Source organism: Pocillopora damicornis, chromosome 4, assembly GCF_964200805.1.
Source record: "Pocillopora damicornis chromosome 4, jaPocDami1.2, whole genome shotgun sequence".
Taxonomy (NCBI): Eukaryota; Metazoa; Cnidaria; class Anthozoa; order Scleractinia; family Pocilloporidae; genus Pocillopora; species Pocillopora damicornis.
Genome location: NC_142673.1, coordinates 29,753,439 through 29,771,241, shown reverse-complemented (window position 1 = coordinate 29,771,241; position 17,803 = coordinate 29,753,439). Strand labels below are relative to the sequence as shown.

The window sequence follows — 17,803 nt, the reverse complement described above, 5'->3', positions numbered from 1 at the left end:
TGTAGCATTGTAGTTCTGGATGCATTTTATAACAATTCATTATGTGGAAAAATTTCTTAATCTATATAAAAAACTGTTAGTAATATGTATGCATAGAGGATAACTAGCCAATGGTAAACAGTGCTTTCATTAAGATTTGAGGTTACATAGGTGGCTGTCCCTACATGGCACCTTTAAGAAACTGAAATTGTTCTGGTTTAAAAATGGAAAAAATTCGTCATATCTGGTGGTCTACAACAGAACACTGAGTTGGGAGGGGGTCCATCAGTTTATAAAACATCTCCTTTTACGTATTGTGTCAATTTTATTTTTTACTGGGATACCTGTGGTAGCCCAGTCATAAAATGCCTTTGTTTTTTTGTCGTCTTTTTTTTTTTGTTTTTTTGTTTTTGTTTTTTTCCTCCGCCACAAAATGGAAAAATTGCGCAATAGTACCCAGAGGTCATTGGGCCCTCAACACCATGACAACTAACTGTGATCCAATGAGGTGTTCACATGCTGATCACGTGTGCTATCTTGATGATGATTGACGTTGTCATGCACGGACAGGGCCGGGTCACATGACGAACACGAGATTTTTGCCCATAAAACTATTTTGTCAGTCGTTTTGTATTTCAACGTAATTGGATTACGATCATCTGGAGCATTATGGGGCAAACGCTCAAAATACTTATAGACGCATACGCAATTCGTATTGTTCGCGGCCAATCCACACAAAAAGATGTTGTTGAGCGGTAATTTTGGATCGGACAGAATCGCGAACGCTTGAAAGCCATGAAAGCATTGAATGCCTTGTATGTCTTGTATGCCAAGTATGCCAATGTCTTAGTTGAAAACGTAAACTCGTTGTAAAAAGCAAAATCTGAAATCTGAAACCAAACTGCATATACTCTATGCAATCTATTGAACAACACTACTACCGTGAGACTGAAGAACAAAATTCAAATGGATGCAAACTGCTAGTGAAGAAACATGTCATGTTAGATTCACTTGATGCCAGGGAACGTAGCTACGATAACAGTGCGAATGGTATTAATTTCACGATCAGAAAGGTGAATCTTATGTTTGTTTTCATTGTAGTTGTATGGATATTCTTTTTTAATAAATACATGATCCAAAATCCCGTGTTTTTTGTGTATAATGTTATTATGTCAAGTATTGTTTACGCGATTGTCTTGTCACAGGCGACCCAAGGTCACGTTTCGAGAAAGAGCCAACGATTAATTCACGAACGCGTCACGCGTTGTGTGACTCAGAGTAAGTTATTCTAGGAACCGTTGAAAATTTGAACACGTTATAAGGAAAAGTATAGGGAACGACATATGGTCGATTTACAACGATAAATATTTCGAAATATGAAGATTTTTCTCGAAAAATCAATAAAACTTACTCATACCCTGTGTATCCGTTGTAGTTTCTGGCGATTGTTGCCGTTTTAAGCTTGCTTTACCATCACTATTATTCACGTCATCTACTTTTATTACATTGGTAAAATCTGTACAGACATCACACCAACCAACTCGCGCGCAAAGTAAGAAGACTATGTTTAAGGCTTGAAATTATATTACGATCGATTTTCATCAAGAAATGGGCCAGGAATTTTCCACAATAGTGCAAATAATCGTGAAGGCTGATCGCGGAAAAGCGATTGCGTGACGCTCGGTAAGCTGTAAGATGACATGTTATTATATACCAGACGTAAAAACTCTTCAGATTCTCAGTCTACACTTTGTACTCACTCTGCAGTCTACATTTTGTACCTGGTCTGCAGTCTTCTGTCTACATTTTGTACTAACAGGTATCCGTGGCACAAATACAGTTTATTTTTGGTTACATTTATTCGCACAACACACATAATCTACCACAAAATACATGTGTGTGAGGTAATTCGACATTTTCATTCTTTCCCGCGTTAATAATCTTCTTTCCTTTTGTAAGAATGTAGACCACTTACAATGTTTCAAGTAATCCACCCACCCTACAAAAAATAACTCTTGCATGCATAGCATGGCTATGTTTTGAGACAGGTGTATGCCCTTGGCCAGACTTGAGCTCACTATTTCAGTATACTAGTCCGACACGCGTAGTATCACTACACTTGATTCCACGGATCCAGTACCATCCAGGTACCCCAGTTACCCTGCTCACAGGGTCTAGTTCTTTAGTGAATAAAAGCTGTCAAGATTTTTTCAGGTATTTTGCTACACAACTGACCTTGCAAGGCTCTCACAAGTCTCTCACAAGGCTCTCACCAAGTCTTACTGAAAGCACTGCCAAATACAAAGACCTCAAGTTGTACCATTTTTAAGTGCCCTATCCTATACAATGTATCAAATAATTAATCTTTTAGCAGGATGACGACTATTAACAAAATATGACTTAATAAATACCTTCAGACTTCTCAATATGTTTTTAATAACCCTCATTGGAGATGGTAATACTTTCATAATCTGGGTAAGCTTTTTTGAGTTTCTCGACTGTGATGGAGTAATCAGCTCTACCAAACCCCTGGAAATTAAAAAGAAATGTTTCAGAAAGTCAGTCATAACAGTGGAGAAAATCATGTATCACCAATAATTATTTATTACCAAAAGACTGACATATGCTTACATATGCTTACAAAGGTCAGTGTATTGAGGGGTCTGGGTTAAATTCCTGCCCAAGCCATAGTAAGTGTTCCTTAACAGATTGTTTCACTCTCACAAGTCCTGTCTCCACCCAGGAACAAGATATCAAGAATAGGTTCTAACAAACTGCTGGAGAAACCCAACAAGATGCTGGGTGGTAACCTGCAATAGACTTACATCACATGCAGGGGAAGCAAGTGGTGCTACTCATAGTCACTTCATTCAGGCCTTAACCCTTTACACACCAACATTAGTATGCATTTTCTCCATTCTGTTAGCTATATGTTTCCTAAGGTGCTGACAAGAAGAACTTCCCAAACAATCCAGGGCTTTTGTAGTTTTTGATCATTTCCATTATTCTCATGACCTTAGTATGTGATTCAGGGGTGATACTGTTTGGAGAAATTAGATGTTAGTCACTCTTAGAGGGTCAAAGGGTTAAACAACCAAAAACTCTCGCTATGTGGGCCCCAAAAAGTTGGCTACAGAGCAATTGCTACCCTGTTTTACCCCCACAGCATGAGACCCAGATGGTTTTCAGAATAAAGAACACAGGGAATTAAACATGTACACACACAAATTAAAGGATCAAAATTAACCCATCAATCCACCTTTCTCTACATAAAAAGTACAATGAGAACACTTAAGCAGCATGGCTGAATGACAATTTTAAGGCTCTGCACTCAACTTAGTAAATATGTGTACCAGTATATCTTTCAGATACAAGGATTGACTGAATGACTAATAATAAAATACACGACAGGTCCAGAATTTATATGGCCCATGAATTTAGCTTTGGTTCTGCCACTTGAGCATCTGAGATAAAAAATAAACACCACAACAGACAGAGGCTTGTTTTGGGACCAAACACTCTATTAAATGTATATATCTTACGTAAATAACACACTAGACTATTACATAAAAAACTTTCTTAATGCTAGAAATAAACTTGTTGCATGCTTGCTTGCAAGATTACTAAAAACACGTGCACATATATCTAAGCAGTAATACTAAAGTAATTTTGTAATAAAAACGCATTAGCGTGGTGAATAGCCATTGGCTTTACCCAAGTATTATGACTTACATGCTAAACAAATTGCTCAATCTTACAGAAAAGGGAAAGTATTAACGTTCACTCTGCCTGTGCCCAGTCCAGACCTCTCAGTTATCGATGTTTAGGTTCATATTAATAGAGATAAATATTCACTTTTTATCAGGTATAATTGCAGATGCAAAACAAAGAGGTTCTCCAGGCTACTGCACTGGATGAAACTACCCTCTAACACAGTTTACACAACATCTTCAGATTAAACTGTAGGTTCTTCAAAAAAACAAGTTTTGTCTCACACTGCGGTATGACCTCGTAACAAATCGAAAATAATAGAACATCTTAATTAATCCTGAGGCTGAAACCTATCACAGAATAACCATACACAAGGATTTTCTTGTCACTGAGTCTGTAATGTTGTATTCTGTCTTCACCTAAACATTCAGTTTTCAGTCTCATCTCTCCAATTTCCTTCTCTACTTTGTCATAAATATCAGCTGAAAGAAAGACGTGGGACAAAATTATTAAAAATATTCAATAATACAACACAGGCCTCTATACACTGGTCAGTCGCATCACTAACAACAATCAGCAGGAAAATGGACAAAATAATACACAAGAAGCAAAATGAACAAGATCATATCCTGAGTGTGTTTAGCAACTAGGGAAAAGGCAAGATTTTTCATGTTTAAAAAAACTCTGTTCAGGAACACGAGCGAAATGGCTGTATTGTTGTGCTACCTTTTGTTGTACAAATATAGACTGAGTCTAACTGCGGGTCTAAGAAGGAGTAATTTCATATGAGGTTTTTCCCAGATGTTACTGTTCTTGGGGCTAAAAGTTCTCTACTATTGATAGGTGACTTAGCTAAACTAGACTGACAGGAATTATTTCGTACTGATGTGATCAGTTATGATAGATTTAATTTTGTATCACCCTGATTACATTGCAAATCTAATCAAATAACGTTTGGGTATATTGCTCTCTAATAAACTTGTAAAACTCAAAACAAATTGAGTAAGTCGACGTGAAAATAAATCAGCTTGCATTTGCTGGAAAATGTATTTAAAATCATTCACAATAGCTGACTTGTGGCTCCAGTAGTCACAATACCCTTATCAACTTGTAAACACTAGATACTAAAAATATCGCTTGACTTGTAAGTCAAATCATGTGGAGGCATTCAGCCTATTTATCGGTAAGGTAAATTTCTCATGATATCAGCCTTCTCCATTAGCCTTGAGCTCAGTTATCGAGTAGATGGACATAAAAGATCAGGTTTATTACTAATTTAAACCGTTAAAGAATTAAGAAATATAAGTATATGAGTTTGCAGTTTACAATTTCCGTTTTCTCTCCGAGTAATCTAGCGTGACCTATTTAAATTCACGCGATCTGTGGTCATTGGACTCTCGTCGTCACAGGCTTAAATGAAAATTTGAATATCTCAATTTGGTGTCGTTTCACTTGATCGTTTGGTTTGGAAGTCTTCTCTACAGGGAAGGTACTCTCCACCTGTTTCATAACATTTTTATTTTAGTTGTAAGCTTGTCGTCCGCCTACCAAAAAATCAAAGACGATCAGGGTTAAGAGAGTTTGTTTATTACCTGAAAGGTTTGCTGACACAAGTTTAGTTATGAAAAAGCCCTACTTTTCAAATTTATTAGACACAATATGAGATTTCGATGCCTAAAACTCAATGTTTTTGCGAGGTCTTAGTGACTAGAATTAGTGATTCCGTGGTCATCTATCATAACCACGAGAGATGAAATTAGGACGGTTGAGCCTACGATAAGCCATTAGTCGTTAGGAGGGTTTAGGTAAGAAGTTAAGCTGTTTCCGGCGCTGATTTTTTTCCTTAAATGTCTATATCAAAAGGAATTGATTTCGAACTTTGATGAGAAGAGGCTTTATTCAGAATGGCAAACGATAGAAGCTTACAGACACGGATTATTGGAGTTAGACATTGCTATTTCATGGAAACCGGAAGTATTGTGAAAGTGTTCTTTTATTTACATCCAGCCAATATACTAAGTATTTGGCCGAGCCAAAATGTAGGGACTTGTACCACAAATTACTGCAGATAAACTGTGGCCAACAACCTTTCTGCAAGCGTTTCGATCATCTAAGCCACACTGTAGCTAGTTTCTCCACGTGAACTCGCGAGAAATCCTCTACCGATTCTTCTTGAATATATTCACAGTTGACAGAAAAGCACTCAGTATTCGTTTCAAAGCCTCGTTTCACCTAAGAATATAAATGGGTACCATAACACTCTCAAGGACTAACGTTTTTATGTGCTGGGTGATTTTCTGCGATGGACTTGCCTCTTGTCCACAGGGAGTAGCAGTATACTAACTCAACACTTCATGCTATATGGAAACTGTGATAACCTCTAGCAGTAATCTAAGCTATTTTCGCTCATAAAATATTGTGTTTTGACAGCTAACAGGAAATAACCAGCATCAAAAAGTAAATGTGCATCAAACAAAGCTGATTTGTATTCATTCCGCTTCTCTTGCAGGAAATTTTGGAACTGGATAAGGGATTCAAAGCTATTAGAATCTCCACTGTTTTTCAAGGATGGCATTTTTGCGAATCGATCTCAAATTTCTCGTCTTAATTCAAGTTGTGATAATGCACCTATTTCCAAAACACATGTCCCAAGCAACAGCTACCAATAACTGTACAAGTGCAGTCAGTCCAATTGATGCCTGTAACAAAATCACTTACGAACAAGTTTACAACATCTTGGCGAAATCAGAAAACAGTTTCAACATCGAGTCGGCTCTTTATCCACCCAAGAGGCCTTCCTCAGTGCGGGTATTTGTAAATGTCTATGGCCCCAACAAAACGGAAAGTTCAACTCCTGCTGCCAAATACACGTGGAGTATTTCTTGCCTGTATGCTGCTCTTCCTGCTAAAGTTCTTGAATTTTGGTCTTTATGGTCAATCATGGTGACCAGTCGAACACAGGAGCTTAACATAACAATTTCACTTTCCTGCTGTGATGTGACGAAAGGGAAACTAAAAAAACACATCGAAGACGCTCTAGCTGCTGTAAGTACTTTGACCAATTTAGATTATGTACCGAAATAGCAAAAATATTCTAATTGAACATTAAAAAACCAATCAGGAAAAAACATTGCACCTTAAACCTTGTTAACATCTGCTCCGAAAAGAATTGAAAGTAGAGTTGTTACTTCAGTTATTATAACTTCATCCATGGAACTGAAAATGTTAGTACCCCTTGGAAAATGAGAAATTCGGATAGGTACGATTTTGGAACACGTCCCCACCCCTCTCCCCTCTCCTCATCTAAATTTGTTAATTAGCATCTTTGTTCCGATATCTCCTACAAACTGGAAGTCTCTTAAATGAAAGCAAATATCAAATTCAAATCCGTTAAAAAGAATTGTCTTTTAAGTCCATGAACAGAAACGCGACGATTCTCTAAACTGGAGAAAAAATTTTCTTGCCTCTCCATCTTTGCGGAGATAGTGGTTCATATTTCCTTTATTCGAGTTGTTTGGCAAACTATGCCAGAGTCAGGGAGATTCGTGTCTTTTCCCTAAGACCTAAGGCTTAGTCGAGAGAGTTGGCATGTATGCTGGGCATGTACACTGTTATTATGACCAAGAACCCATGACTTGGTGCTGGACATACCAACAGGGATTCATTGTTCTGTGTTTTTAAATATTTTTCCGAACCTTCCAGTATCCCATAGCTCATCTTCACTTCTTTTTCGCTTACTCTTTTAGAATCATCTTTTTGTTTGATTTGACTTAGTTCTGTCTTATGTTTCATAGCTCCAAGATCTGGCTGTTAGGCCAGCAATGAGAGACCCCCAACTGAATTCTGCTGAGTGTATCACAGAGGGACATCAACCAAGTATTTCCTCTGTTACAGAACACAGTTGGCGAATAAGATTAATTTTAATCCTCTCCTCTCTCTTTTCAATAGTGTTTGGGCCATTGTTGGCCTTTACAACAACGAGAAAACAGGACGAGCTCGGAAAAAAGGACAACAATAGAAAAAATACGGTAGATTTCCTGTGTGTGTTTTTGTTTGTAATAATCACTGTTTTAATTATACCAAGATATGTAACAGTCCATACAAGTAGCAGCGATAAGAAAATGGTTCCTTATTATATGTTCATTATTATTGAACTGATACAACCGACCATTGTGCTTGCTGGGGTAATCGTCTTTTTGGTGACATGGGTGAAATGTGGGGGTAGCGACCAGAATAACTATAGTGTAAAGGTGAAGTCACTTCTTTTCATCATTTGTGCAAATTTAGCAACCTACCATTTTTGTTGGCTCTTAGTCGGTATAATGCTGAATCCTATCTGGGGTCTTGTTGTTCTGCTCGTACTTTGCCTTTTTATTGGTATCTCAACCTTTGCATTTTATACCTACATGTCTTCAAATGACGCCTCAAAAGGTCAGTCATTTTCTTCATGTTTTGCTGGGTTCCTAGCTGTCTGTGGTCTTATTGTTATTGTAATTCTAGCTGGGCAGTCATATAATGGAAGACAAACTGCTGATGAGGCTTTGAAAGAAGCAGTGATGTATTTAATCTCTATATTCTTTTCATGGCTCTATTGGAAGAGGTGGGTTAATAAAAGTAAGAAATCTGTAGATTGCAAAAGTGGTCCTGTTTCGGCTCCTAACTCATCACAAGAAAATGGTCATGCTCCAGAGCACAGTGGAACAGAAATGGAAACACTTGTGCGGCAAGATGTTCAAATCATTACAGTGTAAACTTGGATATCATTGTATAATTATGTAAACAAATGGAAAAATGTTTCCTCCACTCTAAACATCTGAGTAATAATGGTCCCTTCATCAACTGTTCATTTTCTGGTAAATTAATGAAGAGTATTTGGTATTGTATCAAAATAGCAACCAGTCTTGTGGCTAAACTTATCTTTTCCTTTTTCCCTAAGTGCTGGATAATGTTATGATATTGTAAGGTGAAGTTATTCCTTAATCACAAATTTTACATGTTGTCTAACAGTTCAAGGTAATGGTATAATTAGGTAAGATCGTAATCATTATACTCCTAACTATTTGAAGAAGTACACCACTGTTTATAAAAATCATAATCTCAGTTTTTATCTTGTGCTAAAACAGCTTTGGATAACGAACCTTAGCAACCTATTGAATAAATTTAACTAGCTTTAGTTTGCATAACTTTGTACCAATGAAGCCCTAGCTGACTGGCAAAATGTTTACCACCAAAGTATATAATATTTGTACCTTTTGAAGTGTATAATTTTTCTTTCTCATTCACAGGTTTGGATTTGTTTACATCTCCAATGTAGCACAGTAGTTCTAGATGCAATTTATGTAAATTCATTACTTGGAAAGATTCTTTAGAATCCACGTAAAAAACTGTTAGTAATGTACATGCATAGAGGATAATTAGCCAACTTGTAAACAGTGCTTTTATTCAGATTTGAGGTTGCATAGGACTTTCCCTATATGGCATTCTTAAGAAACTAAAATTGTTCTGGTTTAAAAATGGAAAATGTTTGTCAAATCTGGTGGTCTGGAACAGAACACAAACACAAACTCTACCGCATCAGCCTGTTTGGGGACAAATGAATATTACTGAGGGGGGGGGGGGGTCTATCAGTTTATAACACATCTCCTTTTAAGTATTTTATCAATTTTATTTTTTCTTTACCAAATTAAAGCTGTCAAGATTTTTTCAGGTATTTTGCTACACAACTGATCTTGAAGAGCTCTGACACAGGCACCAAGTCTTACTGAAAGCACTACCAAATACAAAGACCTCAAGTTGTACCTTTTTTTAAGTGCCCTATCCTATACAATGTATCAAATAATTAATCTTTTAGTAGTATGATTACTACAAAATATGACTTAATAAATACATTTAGACTTCTCAACATGTTTCTAATAACCCTCATTGGAGAAGGTAATACTTTCATAATCTGGGTAAGCTGTTTTAAGTTTCTCGTCTGTGATGGAGTGATCTGCTCTTCCAAACCCCTGAAAATTAAACATAATTGTTTCAGAAAGTCAGTCATAAAAATGGAGAAAACCATGTATCACCAATAATTATTTATTACCAACAGACTGACATATGATTGCCTAAAGGCCCGTGTATTGAGGGGTCTGGGTTAAATTCCTGCCCAAGCCATAGTATAGTGTTCCTTAGCAGATTGTTTCACTCTCACAAGTCCTCTCGGATCATGTGTACTATAGGTGGCCTCGGTCGACATATAGGCCGACAATCGACCGATATATCGGTCGATTGTCGGTGGACTATCGGTCGGCAATCGACTGACTATCGGTTGACAGTCGGCCGATGTATCGGTCGATATGTCGACCGAGGCCACCTATAGTACACATGATCCGTACTCTCTCCACTCAGGAACAAGATGTCAAGAATAGGTTCTGACAAACTTCATTCAGGCCTTAACTCTTTACACAACAACATTGGTATGCATTTTCTCCATACTGTTAGCTATATGTTTCCTAAGGTGCTGACAAGAAGAATTTCCCAAACAATCCAGGGCTTTTTTAGTTTTCGATCATTGCCATTATTCCCATGACCTTAATGTGTGATTCAGGGGTGATACTGTTGGGAGAAATTAGATGTTAGTCACTCTTAGAGGGTCAAAGGGTTAAACAACCAAAAACTCTAGCTATGTGGGCCCCAAAAAGTTGCCTACAGAGCAATTGCTACCCTGTTTTACCCTCACAGCATGAGACCCAGATGGTTTTTAGAATAAAGAACACACTAGGATCAAAATTAACCCATCAATCCACCTTTCTCTATAACATAAAAAGTACAAAAAGAACACTAGTAGCATGGCTGTCAATGGCAACTTCAAGGCCCTGCATTCAACTTAGTAAATATGTGTATCAGTATATCTTTCAGATACAAGGATTGACTAAATGCATTACTAATAATAATAAAATACATGACAGGTCCAGAATTTATATGGCCCATGAATTTAGCTTTGGTTTTGCCACTCGAGCATCTGAGATCAAAACTAAACACCACAACAGACAGAGGCTTGTTTTGGGACCAGACACTATTAAATGTATCCATCTTACATAAATAACACACTGGACTGTTACATAACAAAGATATTGGACGAATGTACTAAACCAAAGGTCCAGTAATCAAGAATAAATTACAAACACGAAAGAGATTAAGGTACGATCAAAACTGTCGATGGTGTGGGTGGGAGGGAATCTAAAACTTTCTTAATGCTAGAAATAAACTTGCTGCTTGCTTGCTTGCAAGATTACTAATAACACGTGCACATATATCTAGGCGGTGATACGAAAGTAATTTTGCAATTAAAACACGTTAGTGTGGTGAATAACTATTGGCTTTACCCAAGTCTTATGACTCAGTTATATGCTAAACGAATTGCCCAATCTTACAGAAAAGGGAAAGTACTAACTTGAGTTATCGATGTCTAGGTTCATATTAATAGAGTTTAATATTAACTTTTTATCAGGTATAAATGTAGATGCAAAACAAAGAGGCTCTCCAGGCTGCTGCACTGGATGAAACTACCCTCTAACACAGTTTACATAACATCTTCAGATTAAACTGTGGGTTCTTCAAAACATTATGAAGCTGTCCCGGGGTTGTTGAAACACATTTTTCTAATTTATCACTGTTGTTAAGATATTTTAATTTGTAGTTTAGATATATTCCTCAAGTTTGGTCTCACGGACTGCGGTATGACCTCGTAACAGTTCGAAAATAACAGAACATCCTAATTAATCTTGAGGATGAAACCTACCACAGAATAACCATACACAAAGATTTTCTTGTCACTGAGTCTGTCATGTTGTATTCTGCTTTCAACTAAACATTCAGTTTTCATTTTCATCTCTCCAATTTCCTTCTCTACTTTGTCATAAATATCAGCTGAAAGAAAGACGTGGGACGAAATTATTTAAAATATTCAATAATGTAACACAGGCTTTTATACACTGGTCAGTCGCATCACTGACGACAATCAACAGGAAAATGGACAAAATAATAAACAACAAGCAAAATGAACATCACTTCACGCCCAAACTCCTGAGTTAAACATAATCAAATCGGATCATACGATCTATTGAAATTTCTTTGTAGTTAAAGTCTTTGTGGTGTTGTTAGAAACCAACACTGCACAAGTGATAAATTTTCTCAAGTTCACGACTACGGTCTCTTATGACATACGTTGAGTAACCAGTCGTGTCTGGAAACTCGTACATTTAACAACTGACTGAAAGATTTCGTGTTTTCATGTTTAAAATGAATCTGTTCAGGAACACGAGCGAAATGGCTGTACTGTTGTGCTACTTTTTGTTTTACAAATATAGACTGAGTAGGCTAGCTGCGGGTCTAAGAAGGAGTCATTTTCTTCGTTGAGGAAGTTTTTTATATTAGGTTTTCCTAGATATTACTGTTCTTGGGGCCAAATACGCGACTGAAAAAACTAAACTGACAGGAATTATTTTGTACTGATGTGATCAGTTATGATAGATTTAATTTTGTATTACCCTGACTACATTGCAAATCTAATTAAATAACGTTTGGATACATTGCTCTCTGATAAGCTTGTAAAACTCAAAACAAATTGAGTATTCGTCTTCAAGTCGAAGTGAGAATGAATCAGCTTGCATTTGCTCGAGAATGTAATTAAAATCATTCACAATAGCTGACCTGTGGCTACACTTGTCATAACACCCTTATCAACTTGTAAACACTGGATACTAAAAATATCGCTTGACTTGTAAGTCAAATCATGAAGAGGCTTTCAGCTTATTTATCGGTAAGGTAAATTTCTCATGATATCAGTTTTCTCCATTAGCCTTGAGCTCAATTATCGAGTAGATAGCCATAAAAGATCAGGAATATTACTAATTTAAACCGTTAAAGAATTAAGAAATATAAGTTTATGAGTTTACAGTTTACAATTTCCGTTTTCTTTCGGAGTAATCTAGCGTGACCTATTTAAATTCATGCCCGAGTAAGCGATCTGTGGTCGTTGGACTCTCGCCGTCACAGGCTTAATTTAAAATTTTGGATATCTCAATTTGGTGTCGTTTCACTTGATCGTTTGGTTTGGAAGTCTTCTCTACAGGGAAGGTACTCTCCACCTGTTTCATACCATTTTTCTTTAGTGATAAGCTTGTAGTCCGCCTACCAAAAAGCAAAGACGATCAGGGTTAAGAGAGTTTGTTTATTACCTGAAAGGTTTGCTGATACAAGTTTAGCCATGAAAGAGCCTTGCATTTAAAATTTATTAGACGCAATATGAGATTTTGATGTCTAAAATTTGGTCTTAGTTACTAGAATTAGTGATTCCGTGGTCATCTGTGATAACCACGAGACATAAAATTAAGACAGTCGAGCTTACAATAAGCCATTAGTCGTTACATCAGGAAGGTTTAGGTAAGAAGTTAAGCTGTTTCCGGCGCTGATTGTTTTCCTTGTTTTCAAAAGGAATGGATTTGAAATTTTTATAAGTAGACGCTTTATTTAGAATGGCAAACGATAGAAGCTTAGACGCGAATTACTGGAGTTAGATATTGTTATTTCCCGGAAACCGGAAGTATCGTGAACGTGTTCTTTTATTTACATCCAGCCGATATACTAAGTATTTAGCCGAGCCAAAATGTAGGGACTTGTACCACAAATTACTGCAGATAAACTGTTGCCAACAACCTTTTCGCAAACGATCTTTTAAGCCACATTGTAGCTATAGTTTCTCTACATAAATTCGCGAGAAATCCTCTACAGATTCTTCTTGAATATATTCACTGTTGAAAGAAAAGCATTCAGTATTCGTTTTAAAGCCCCGTTTCACCCAGGAATATAAATGGGTACCATAACACTCTCAGGGACTAGCTTTTTTATGTGCAGGGTGATTTTCTGCGATGGACTTGCGTCCTGTCCACAGGGAGTAGCAATATACTAACTCGACACTTAATGCTCTATGGAAACTGTGATAAACTCTAGCGGTAATCTAAGCGAGTTTCACTCGTAAAATATTGTCTTTTGACAGCTAACATGGAATAACCAGCCTCAAAAAGTATACGTGGATCAAACAAAGCTGATTTGTATTCATACAACTTCTCTTGCAGGAAATTTTTCAACTAGCCTAGGGATTCTATTAGAATTTCCACTGTTAATCATATATGCGCGAGTTTGATTTAAAAGCAGTAATTGCTAAACATAAGAAATGTTAAATTAGATAGAGATAACGATTTCTGCCATTTCTTGGGGTCAAAATTCATTAAATGACAGGGGCAGCAAAGTGCGTAACAGCGAACGTCTGTCACGATTAAGACAAGCACAAACTGAAGGACGCGCAAATCAGGCATTACCGTTTACAATTCATGCAGCTTCATTAGGTAAAGGAGGGCGCAGGCAAGTGTAACTATGTGTTATTCTTTTTCTAAATAGTTTATTTCAAGCTATTTTTGAAAGGGGAAGTTCATTACCCACTTTGATCAAGAATAGCTTGCGTAGGCATTTTTTTTAAATGCGTACATAACCCAAAGTATTCAATTGAAATCAAGTAGCGTGGCCAATTAACGGGGTAGTCCTCGGGAATTAAATCGAAAGGGAAGAAGAAATGAATGAAGCGATTAATGAATGACAGCAACTTTCTTGATAAAAATGATGATGTAATAACAATCAAAGTTCTTTTAATTTGCGTAATAACCTTAAAGGGAAGATCGGAAGCCATAAGCTCTTTTAATTTTCTTTTAGTAATCAACAGAAAAAGTTCTTCGCACACTTTGTGCGCATTTGAGAAATTTCAAGGACAAATCATTATCAGCTATGGCATCTCATTTCAATAATCCGCGAGAATATGTAGGTATTAAAACACTGTTTTAACTTAGGTCCACTGCACGCAGCCTTATAAGACGAACACAACAACGCTTTGAAAACATGCATAAAGAAAAAATTTGATTTTATCAACTGAAATAATAATGCAAATTGACCAGCGTAAAGAGTTTCTAAAGCTGACATTTCGAAAGTCAAGCCTTCGTGAGAGGGAAGGGGAAATACCAAATAAAATTTGATATAACAAGATCATTTTTTTTATCAACTGAGTTGATAATGGAAATTGGCCACCGTAAAGAGTTTGTAAGCTGACTTTTCGAGCGTTAGCCCTTCGTCAGAGGGAAAGCCTGTCATTCACACTGGCGAAGGGCTAGCGCTCGTAACGTCAGCTTTTTTACCCTTTACGGTGGCTAATTTACGTTTTCAACTCAGTTGTTAACACTAAATTACCTGCTATACTCTCCCACCGACACAGCACCACAGTTTCTTTAGAAACTTACCCCCTTTATTGTGGATTGCACCCTTTGCATCACTGATAACTGTGAACTTTGTGTCGATAAACCATCGAAATTTCTATCGTGTTACTGAAGTTTTCCCCGTTACGAAAGAAAGAAGTTTAAACAAGGTATCAAAATTCAACAAAAAATGTCATATCGAGCAAAGCTGATCATTTTCCGCGAAAAATGGCTAAACTGGCGTAATTCAATGATAGAACGCAGATTTAATGATGCATGAAACGTGAAATAATCTCGTTATTCTATTTATCGGCTAAATATTGTCATATGCTTTTACAAACTGATCAGACTGAAAAGAAGAAGTATCAAGATATTCAAGCATGTCTCCTCAGTGGTTCAGGTTTGCTGTGGTTACTCTTATCAAACTGGTGCTGGTTTTTGGTCGACATAAAGTTGGAGCAGATTTCAGCGATAACTGCGACAACTCACCTAATTCCCTCTCATGCATCCACACGTATGAAGAGCTTTATAACAGCTTAGCAAAGTCAGAAAACAATTTTAACATTGAGTCAGCTATATATCCATCCAGGAGGCCTTCTTCTGTCCGTGTGCTTGTAAATTTACATGGTCCTAACGAGGCAGAAAACCTCATGGTGCCATACACTTGGAGCCTTTCCTGTTTGTATGTTGCTGTACCACCACTCATGCTGGAGGTTTTGTCCCTCGGATCCATCCTTGTGACGCCTCGGACTCAAACACTGAATATAACTATTCCATATTTCTGCTGCAATGTGTCAAAGAAGGAGGATGAAAGAAGGATAATCATTTAAGAAAGGATTAAAAGAGATCTTGCATCGGTAAGTGTATTGTTTTCTCCCTTAATTTGGAAACAACAGGAAACTGATTAAAAGAGCTGCCTTCAGTACTATTATTCCTCCGTTAGTTAGCAAGTATGCAGAAATGAAAAGAAAATAAACGCTATCATTTGATTGGCAATAAGGTACACGGACGTTCCCCTAAACGAGAATTGTAAATTTAAACAGATTTTGGTCCTGAATTATTCTAAAGGTGTTTCGAGTATGCAACGTTAGTAATTATCTTAGCTGAAGTCTACTGCCTCAAGTCATAATTCTTTATATCATACATGTCCTTGCCTATGTCATCCACCAGTAAACGATCACAATACGGCGGAAAGCCAGTCCTCAAACGATGGTTCATTTATAGAAAAAAGCCATGCATGTTGCAGAATGGTGCTAAGTGGTGAAAATATCGAATTTAACGAGAAACAAAGGAATGACATAGAGAGCAAAGTGTAGCAAAATCTGAATTCGTCGGCTTAAAACTCGGTCTCTATGTGGAATACCACTTTTATTTGCAATCGACTTCTTAAATTACGATTTGTAGGGTCAAAGAAGATATTTGAATCTGTTTGAAGAGTTTGAAATGTCAAAATAATAATGAAATGGCGGGAAAAACTATTTCCTACTGTTTCTCTTATAACATACGTTGAGTAACCACTCGTCTGGAAACTCATACATTTAACAAAAGGTAGAAAGATTTCGAGACTTCAATGAAATCAATTGCATCACGAGGAACTAAGCACAGTGCCATAAGTGGCAATGGCGGTTGTGTGTTGGGAATATGCCATTATTAAGGAAATGTATGAACTAAATATTTTTCCAACAGTGGGGTTTTTACTGGAAGAACAATCTGTCGAGGAGATTTTTAATAACAAGAGAAGAGGCAAGATTTTTTCATGTTTAAGATAACTCTGCTCAGGAGCACGAGCGAAATGGCTGTACTGTTTTACTGCTTTTTGTTGTACAAATATAGATTGAGTCTAGCTGTGGATCTGAGAAGGAGTCATTTTCTTCATTGAGGAAGTTTTTCATAAGAGCTTTTTCCAAGATGTTCTCGAGGCCAAATACCATGGAACACACAAGTTCTCTACTGTTGATAGGTGACTCAGCTACATTTAACTGACAGGAATTATTTTTTACTGATGTGATCAGTTATGATAAATTCAATCTTGTATTACCCTGATAACATTGGAAATCTAATTAAATAACGTTTGGATATATTGCTCTCTAAAAAACTTGTAAAACTAAAAACAAATTGAGTGTTCGTCCTCGAGTCAACGTGAAAATGAATCAGCTTGCATTTGCTCAAAATTATATTTAGACATCATTAACAATAGCTGACCCGTGGCTGCAGTTGTCACGACATCATTATCAACTTATAAACAATGGATACTAAAAACATCGCTCGACTTGTAAGTCAAATCATGTGGAAACGTTCAGCCTATTAATCGGTAAGGTAAATTTCTCATGATATCAGCCTTCTCCATAAGCCTCGAGCTCAATTATCGACCGGATAGCCATAAAAGATCAGGCATATTATTTATTTGAACCGTTAAAGAATAAAGAAATATAAGTGTAAGAGTTTATAAGTTTACAAGTTCCGTTTTCTTTCGGAGCAATCTAGCGTGACTTATTTCAATTGACACCCAAGTAAGTGATCTGTGGTCGTTCAACTCCTATAGTCACAGGCTTAAATGAAAATTTTGGATATCTCATTTTGGTTTCGTTTCACTTGAAGGTGGCAAAACAGAGAAGGCATTAAAAGAATATCATAAAACAGAACATCAAACATGAAGAGTACAAAAACGTACCATTCAACAAGCAACACATATATCATAAAATAAGAACCATCCAAACTAAATTTATCAACTCGGAGGCTATGAACTAAATAAAGTGTCACTCAGCTGCTTTGATGATGAGCGATATATTTATGAAGATGGTATAGCATCTTACGCTTATGGACAAATTTGA

The 17,803-nt window shown here is 36.9% G+C and overlaps 2 protein-coding genes across 3 annotated transcripts; one reads left to right on the top strand and one right to left on the bottom strand.

Moving 5' to 3' along the window:
- Nucleotides 1–5,056: 5,056 nt before the first annotated feature.
- On the top strand, nt 5,057–9,211 carry LOC149047638 (uncharacterized). 2 transcript variants are annotated; one of them, XM_089204025.1, is made up of 4 exons: nt 5,057–5,179; nt 6,200–6,735; nt 7,485–8,290; nt 8,976–9,211. In XM_089204025.1, the coding sequence occupies exons 2-4, from the start codon at nt 6,259–6,261 to the stop codon at nt 9,010–9,012; spliced, it is 1,320 nt and encodes a 439-aa protein (XP_089060151.1). In that variant the 5' UTR covers nt 5,057–5,179; nt 6,200–6,258; the 3' UTR covers nt 9,013–9,211. The 2 variants fall into 2 exon arrangements, with proteins under 2 accessions (XP_089060151.1, XP_089060150.1); XM_089204024.1 differs by lacking the exon at nt 8,976–9,211 and having other exon boundaries at nt 7,485–8,441.
- Nucleotides 8,225–12,504, bottom strand: LOC149047637 (14 kDa phosphohistidine phosphatase-like). Its single transcript, XM_089204026.1, has 3 exons — nt 12,385–12,504; nt 11,474–11,601; nt 8,225–9,695 (listed from the first exon to the last, which is right to left on the bottom strand). Exons 1-3 carry the CDS (start codon nt 12,401–12,403, stop codon nt 9,600–9,602), a joined length of 243 nt encoding a protein of 80 aa, XP_089060152.1. The 5' UTR covers nt 12,404–12,504; the 3' UTR covers nt 8,225–9,599.
- Between the last annotated feature and the right edge of the window lie 5,299 nt (nt 12,505–17,803).

Coding starts and splice junctions, on each gene's coding strand:
- LOC149047638 (XM_089204024.1), top strand. CDS start 6,259: ATGGCATTTTTGCGAATCGATCTCAAATTTCTCGTCTTAATTCAAGTT. Junction 6,736..7,484: donor TCGAAGACGCTCTAGCTGCT/GTAAGTACTTTG, acceptor TATGTTTCATAG/CTCCAAGATCTGGCTGTTAG.
- LOC149047637 (XM_089204026.1), bottom strand. Junction 9,696..11,473: donor TTGTGTATGGTTATTCTGTG/GTAGGTTTCATC, acceptor TTTAATTTTCAG/GGGTTTGGAAGAGCAGATCA.